General features: G+C 44.2%; 1 protein-coding gene across 1 annotated transcript in view; it reads right to left on the reverse strand.

Annotated features, from left to right (window-relative positions):
• CUNH9orf135 (chromosome unknown C9orf135 homolog) overlaps positions 1 to 7,375 on the reverse strand; it is a 46,850-nt gene extending 39,475 nt beyond the window's left edge. The window contains exon 1 of the mRNA XM_024211031.3: positions 7,278 to 7,375. Coding sequence (XP_024066799.2) covers positions 7,278 to 7,375 — 98 coding nt within the window. The remainder of the gene's footprint in view (positions 1 to 7,277) is intronic.
• Between the last annotated feature and the right edge of the window lie 814 nt (positions 7,376 to 8,189).

The following is an 8,189-nucleotide window of genomic DNA, read 5'->3' on the forward strand; positions in this document are numbered from 1 at the left end:
CCCAACAATGTCAATGTTCAAGGGTGTGACTTTAACAAAACAAAAACAAAACAAACAACTTTCCCCTTTGTGGCTAGCTATTGCATGGTGTTTACAGAATTGTGTGATGATCATTCTAAGTTCTTCAGGAAAGGGACCTTGCTTTCATACTTGTCTTTAAAGCATGTAGCACACTGATGACTCTGTATAAATACATAAAAAATAATAACCAGCATATATATTCAAGCCTAAGAACAATGGGATAAAGGGAGAGGCAGACCAAATTCTGAAATCCTTCCTTTTGTTACTTTAGGTCATACCCTTGGTATTATTTTTTTAATATTACCGTCTTGATCCAACTTCCAATGGATTTAGTGGAAACAATCCCACACTCGTACTTCAATGTAAGTTTGATCTGGTCCTATAGTTGTCATTTTTTAATTCAGGGATTCCTGAGCATTTCTTTCTCTATTTCTTTTTAAAGTCTAACATCTAAAATAGTGGTTTTCAATCTATAGTCCATGGACGCCTAAGGGGTCTGCGAAAGTTTGTCATTACCATAGAACAGTGGTTTTCAACCTGTGGTCCAGGGACTTGTGGGGGCCTGCACCTTTGTTTGAAATTTTTTAAATTAAAAAAAGGTTGAAAGCCATTGATCTAAAAGCATAACAAGAAAACAAAACAAAAAAAGGCAAACTCCTTCTTTAGCATTTTATCTGGTACACAGGTTCTGGTTTATATAGAACAGTGGTCACCAACCGGTCGATCGCGATCGACTGGTCAATCCTGGAGACTCTCCAGGTCGATAGCAGTCTCCGGCGGTGCAGCGGGGCTGCTGCTAAGGCAGGCTCCCTGCCTGCTCTGGCCCCACGCTGCTCCCGTGGCTGGGGGTGGGGAGGAGGAGGCCAGGGGTCTCTGCGTGCTGCTCCTGTCTGCAGGCACCACTCCCGCAGCTCCCATTGGCCGGGAACGGGGAATGGTGGCCAATGGGAGCTGGGGGAGTGGTGCCTGCAGAGAGGGGCGGTGCACGGAGCCATGTGCCCCCCCAGTGGCCACAGGGGCGCGTTGGCCCCTTCCGGGAGCAGCTTGGAGCCAGGGCAGGCAGGGAGCCTGCCTTAGCCCCCCACTATGCCGCCAACTGAGAGCTGCCCGAGGTAAGTGCTGCCCAGCGGAAGCACCCTAACCCCCCTCCCAGAGCCAGCACCCCATACCTCCTCCTGCACCCCAAACCGCCTCCTGCATCCCAAACCTCTGCCCAGCCCTGAGCCCCCTCCCAGAGCCAGAACCTCATACCCCCTCCTGTACCCCAACACTCTGCCCCATCCCGGAGCCCCCTCCTGCACCCAAACTCCCTCCCAGAGCTTGCCTCCTTCACCCGCTTCTGCACCCCAAACCCCTGCCCCAGGCTCAGCCCAGAGCACCCTCCCACACTGCAAACCCCTCAGCCCCAGCCCAGAGTCCGCACCCCCTCCCAAACCCCAGCCTTCTGCCCCAGCCCAGTGAAAGTGAGTGAGGGTGGGGGAGAGCGAGTGACCGGGGCGGGGGGAATGGAGTGAGCGGGGCAGGGCCTCAGGGAAGGGAAGGGGTAGATCCTGGGTTGCTCTTAAATTCAAAAAGTGATCTTGGGTAGAAAAAGGTTGGAGACCACTGTTATACAACATGAGCTGAATTAACTGTTATTTCCATGATAAAAGTCCCAATCTTAATGTTTTATCATATTATTAAGGGTTAAATCATGCAGAATGACAAAGTTAAGGCTACACATGCAATCTGGAACTCTGATCCCAATTTCTATGCACCTTACAGAGTCCCCAAATGGCCCTGTCAATTTGCAGGAACATATCTGACTAGATTTTCCACTGCACAGGTAATTTACCCACCCATACATGTGCAGCAAAAGCCTTCCTTTTATATACACCTTTGTTTTAAACAAGGAGTGCACTGCTAATTAACGAGGGCTATTCCTAAACCAAATTACACCCTCTAGTCTCCCAGCATTTTCAACTGAACAGCATCTTAAAACAAGAAAATGCTGCACGTATTTTGGATAACAGAAACAAAGTTTCCCCACCACCCAGTTTTCGACTGGAACGCCCAGATTAAACATACTCCTGATTAGAAAGTAGCAACAGCTGAATACAGCGTGTGCAATTACATCTTGGAGGGCATAGCTCTCTTCATCCTGCATAATGTAACCTGATGCCCTTTATGATTGGTACCAAATAAATCAATATATACACACCAGGTATTTATGAAATACCATAGCCTTATAGGAATACAGGAAAGGAAATGTAGGACATACAAGTAAGGCCACAGTAATGCATCATAAAATACTGAAAAAAGACACATAATAGGAATAATATTACATTACTCAGAGTGAAATACACACATTGTTCTGTGAAACTGCATAATCCAAAATAACATCAAAGCAATTAAAGATATGTTGGATCATTCTGCTCTGATTTGAATTTCAGTTATAAAAAAATAATTGGATTACATTAAGTAGTTAACTAATTTGTTACTTTAATTTGCTTAGGGTACTATTACAACAATTTATTTAAAATGAAAAACTGATCTAACTATTACAGTTTCCTTATTTTATACTAAATAAATAAAATTGGACCCATAGAAACAAAGCATAGTTTTAATGTATTTTAGATTATAAAAAAATCACTTTATTAAAGTTCAGTTTAATAATAGAAATGCCAGGGGATAGATAAAATGATGAATTATTTCTAAAAATAAAAGGATTTCTCATTATTTTCATTCTGAAGAACAAAACCCTTTCGCTTTATTTAACTTGAGAATCAGGATGGCTTTCTTATTAGCTCACTACTCACCAAAACAAATAGGTTTGTTATCATACTCCTGCACATCACATCCAAGGCTATTCCCATCTTTTTATGACCTAGTTATTTTATTTCATTTTTTGCATTACTTAAATAAGAATCTGACATGATACATACATACAATTATTAAGTGGTAAGAGGTCCCCTTCCCTGATGTTTTTGTTATACTCCTTGCCAGAGCAACAAGAGATTATGGGCCAAATTTTCACATATGCAGATCCATGTAGAGAAAATACAAACAAAGTGCATCTGTGATTGCATGCAAAATCAGGTAAACGCACGCACAAACCATTTGATACCTAATTAGCTTTTGCATGTGCAATTCCTCTCTTTGTACACACATCTGAAAGTGTATTTTTACAAGCAAGTTTTTTGTACGTGAATCAGAACTCTAACTTTAAAAATGTTGTATATTTGCCTCTCACTCTGAAATCATTAGAGACTATGAGCTAAATTCTTGACCCCACCTACCAGGGCCGGCTCCAGGGTTTTGGCCGCCCCAAGCAGCCAAACAAAAACAAAACAAACAAAAAAAAGCCGTGATCGCGATCTGCGGCGGCCATTCGACGGGAGGTCCTTCGCTCCGAGCAGGAGTGAGGGACCGTCCGCTGAATTGCCGCCAAACAGCTGGACGTGCTGCCCCTCTCCGAAGTGGCCGCCCCAAGCACCTGCTTGGTAAGCTGGTGCCTGGAGCCGGCCCTGCCACCTACTGCAGAACCTCAATTACAAACACCTCGGGAATAGAAGTTGTTCATAACTCTGAACAAAACGTTATGGTTGTTCTTTCAAAAGTTTACAACTAAACATTGACTTAATACAGCTTTGAAACTTTACTATGCAGAAGAAAAATGCTGCTCCCCCCCTTTGTTTTTAGTAATTTACATGTAACACAGTACTGTATTGTATTTGCTTTTTTATTAATTATTATTATTATTATTATTTGGTCTTTACTGCTGCCTGATTGTGTATTTCTGGTTCAAAATGAGGTGTGTGGTTGACTGGTCAGTTTGTAACTCTGGTGTTCTTAACTCTGAGGTTCTACTGTACCTGTGCAGAGTTCACAAGGAAATCAATGGGAGTTATATCAGAGTATCTGAAGGCAGAATTTGACCCATATTCTCTCTATAATTTCAATTAATGCTAAATAGGGTTCCTACCTCCTGGCAAATTTTAAAGATAGGCAGTTATGGCCAATGGGAGCTGTGGAGTCGGCCCTCGGGGCAGGGGCAGCGCCTCCTTGGCCACCCATGAGTCTAGGGGCTGCAGGGACCTGGTAGCCAATTCTGGGAGCCGCGCGGAACTAGGGCAGGAAGGGATTACCTGCCTTAGCCCTGGGCTTCTGCTGCACCGCCAGCCAGGGTCCCTTTTCGACCGGGCATTCCAGTCAAAAGCCGGATGCCTGGCAACCGTAATAACCTCAGGAGACAGTGCTTTCACAGGTACGGGAACCAAGCTATGGAACTCACTACCAGATGAAATGGATTATTAACCTCACTACATTCAAGAACTAAACACAACCCGCACCCCCTTTCCTCCCAACACTTTCCTGCAATAATAATCTCATTCTCATGTATTTTAAAAAACCCTAAACCTGCCTCTTGATGGCAAAGGAGACAGATATGATTGGGATTTTTACCTTTGTGAGGAAATAAGATGCTTAATGGTGGAGGCTATCAGGGCCGGCTCCAGGCACCAGCTTACCAAGCAGGTGCTTGGGGCGGCCACTTCGGAGAGGAGCGGCAGGTCCAGCTGTTTGGCGGCAATTCGGCGGACGGTCCCTCACTCCTGCTCGGAGCGAAGGACCTCCCGCCGAATTGCCGCCGCAGATCGCGATCGTGGCTTTTTTTGTTTGTTTGTTTTTTTGGTTTTTTTTGTTTGGCTGCTTGGGGTGGCCAAAACCCTGGAGCCGGCCCTGGAGGCTATATAAATATTTGGACAGACAGATAGAATAGATAGAAGTAGGGAGACTGAGGAGTGAATGGTAGATTCAGTAAACACTCCAGCAGGAGATGCTTTCAGTTTTGCTTTCATTTCTTTTTTTAAAATGAGAGCCTCAACCACCATTCAGTCAGATTGGACACAATCACTCATGAATTATGACATGTCCAGAGCAGTGGATTCAGTGTAGGAGAGAGGTTTGCTTGGCTGAAGACTCAAGAGGGATGACTGAGAAGTAGAACGGCAAAACTTTTCCTATGCACATCTCAGCACCACCCACTGAAAACATCCTTGGGATCCTCTTTTCCTTTCATGAGCCACAATAGGCATCCTTTTTTTTCTCTTTGAAAATCTGGCCTCTATACGTGTATTGGATAGGGGGATTTTATATTGTTGCCCAATATGGCTTTCTGCTTCTGGTTTGTCTGCTTTCAAACATGAAGTGACCAAGAGTACAACAGTTTTTGGTATCTGGTGATTTTACACACATGGATCTTTAGAAATTTTCCATACCTTTATTTAATACTTGGCTCATAAATCATAATGAAGTTGGCAGAACCACACTACTATGAAATGGGGTGGGGGAGAAACTCTCTAATTCTAAAGCTTTTCTTCCATTTAAAATTCCATCTTTAGTTATTCTTCTTACACACTGCTTCTGTTTATGATTTCAACATATTAAATTTACAATAGTTTTACTATGAATTGGTTTACTTCAGATATGGAAAAAATGCTAGCAAATAGCACATTCTCTCCTTACAATACATTTCACATCTCAGACACATGCATGAATCTCTCACAAACATTTGCAGTGCTTAACTTTGGCTATGCTAAGTAAACTGCCAGATAAATATCAAGGCAGGGACATAATTTACTATCCCAGTGATTTTCAGAAAAGCTTTCAATAACAGTGCTGTGCTCAAATCCACACAGTACAGAAAATATATATATGGAAAAGGGTACAGGCGCAAATGCTCCTGAATTTACTCATGACACAATTATGACTACAAAAATGTATCAGATTTTAAACACGTATGAGCCCATATGCATAGTGAAGATAATTAGGCATGAACAAAAAATAATCTAACACCATACACTAAAAATAATCGTAATACAAACATGGAGAGATAGAGAGGCAGGCAGACCAGGAATGAGCGTGGATAATATAATAAAACCATCTGCAAAATAGCTGGCGGCAGTTAAAAATGTCAGTTGGGGCTTTTAGTATAAATCAGTTGAGGGCTCTATGGTGTCTGGTAGGCAATGCCCAAGTTGTGGGTAGTAAAAGGCCACACCACTCGAGGGGGAACATACGGGAGAGTGCAAATTGCTACACCTCTTTAAGGGCTAGACAGAATATAGCCCATAATTGTTAGCGCTCTCTAGAGATCTATTTAGGTATTTACAACCCACTCATCATGGACACATATCTAAGCCCATTTCAAAAATACTAGTAATCTGAACACATTTGAAGTTTGATTCTTTCCTCATTTTGGGAGTCCCCATATTCCTCCCCCTTCTTCTTCCTTGCATCATCACTAGTGTATTAGTTACTCATTTTGGGGAGCTGGTCATTATTGTGAGAAAGACAGGATGAAGAAAGGAGTCTTACGCAAATTAGTTCTGAGGGATCCTATGTGCATCTTGCTTCTATTTCTCCTCTGCTTAAGCGTTCACAGGGGGTTTATTCCACCCCCTCTATGCACCACTGAACCAGATCTATACCACCTTTAGATTTCTGTAGTTATTTAAATGGTGAGCCACTGAGTCCTAAAATATCCCCTATGCTTACTGAGGGTTTGGCCTTGACAGCACAGGATTTTGGATATAGCTATTTTTAAGAATATAAATTCAAATACTGCAATATTCTAGAATACTATTTTTTTAAAAAGCCAATTGCTCCTAAAAAGATCCACTTTTTAACAACAAAAATCAGAAAACAAGAAAAAACATGATAATTTACCAGCTTGGGCACAAAGGAACAACGTTGCTTTGATAAAGCAAGATAAAGCAGTTGTATTGCTTTATCTTTAAAGCTCCTTTATACCAATATAACTCCTCCATGCTCAAGGCCTTACCAGTTATAACTATTTTAGCAAAAGGAACAAACAAACCACACCCCTAACCCAACCATAGTACGAACAGTGTGTGCAGACCAGGCCAAAATCTACTCACCTTCCTTCGCCAAAGTTCATCATAATCTAAAAAGCCAGAGGAGTGACTTTTTGCAAGGGTATCCTATATATAGCATAACATAACACTAGGGTGACCAGATGTCCCAATTTTATAGGGACAGTCCCGATTTGGGGGGCTTTTTCTTATATAGGCTCCTATTACCACCCACACCCTGTCCCAATTTTTCACACTTGCCCTCTGGTCACCCTACATAACACACATCTCTAGGAGGTGTGCAGTACACAAGGGAGGAGTGGATGTCTTTTTCCCCAGGCATTTTGCTGAGTACCACATATGTTCACAGACCCATTGATACCGACAGTGGTGCCCTCTTACCAGCGGTACATTAGGGTGGGTCTCCCATATTGCACGCAATGCGAGCGCAGAGTCAAAGCCCCCTTGCGCTCCAGCACGTCTGGGGGTCCTATGTCCATCCTCAGGTGGGTCCCTGTGGAGCTGCAGGACTTGCTGCACTGTACTGACCCCCCAGACCTAAGCACTCAGCCTCCTCTCTCTCCCGTTCACACACAAAGGCTAGTCCCCTCCAGCAGCTCAGCCCCACTTCCCCACAGAAGCCACCTTGCTCCCAACCCCCTGAGGTAACGCTGCGCCCAGCTCTCCCTCGCAGCACAAAAATAGTCCCTAAAAGATGCTAGTTCTTGAGGCCCCAAGTCTCTCAGGTACAATCAGAGACATTCCTACGCAGGCGCCGCCTAATCCCCTTGGTAACGAGAGACGCTGCGAGGAAGGGGGTGGAGCGAAGAGAGCTTTCCGCGCTTCGGCCGGGACTATAAGGCTGTGGCCTCGGAGCGCTGAACGGCCGCCCCGCGGAGGACTACATTTTCCAGAATACAACGCTCCGCTTTGAACCACGCGAACAACGGATCCGTGCGGCGCATTGCATGATGGGAAATGTAGTCCAGTAAAGACGGACATATATTAAACCGGTGTTTTAAAAGGGGCTGAGGGAGTTGAACCCTCTCCCCCATTTACCGCAGCACCTCCCGGCCTAACCTCTCCCATCTGCCGAGTCTGGAGGGCACAAAAGGCAACAAAGAGAGAAACAAACAGTGCTGTGGTGACTTCCAGCTCCCTAGGGGGCCAGGCAGATATCTCATCATTACCTATGTTGTCTGGTACCAGCCAGCTGACCCAGTCATGGACCAGTACCCCCACTGTGCTAATTCCTGTACAAACAGGCCCTGCCCCAAAGAGTTTACAATCTAAGTTAACAGTATTCTTGCTCTG

This window comes from Terrapene carolina, unplaced genomic scaffold, assembly GCF_002925995.2.
Source record: "Terrapene carolina triunguis isolate 2854851 unplaced genomic scaffold, T_m_triunguis-2.0 Scaffold113, whole genome shotgun sequence".
In the NCBI taxonomy this organism is placed as follows: Eukaryota; Metazoa; Chordata; order Testudines; family Emydidae; genus Terrapene; species Terrapene triunguis.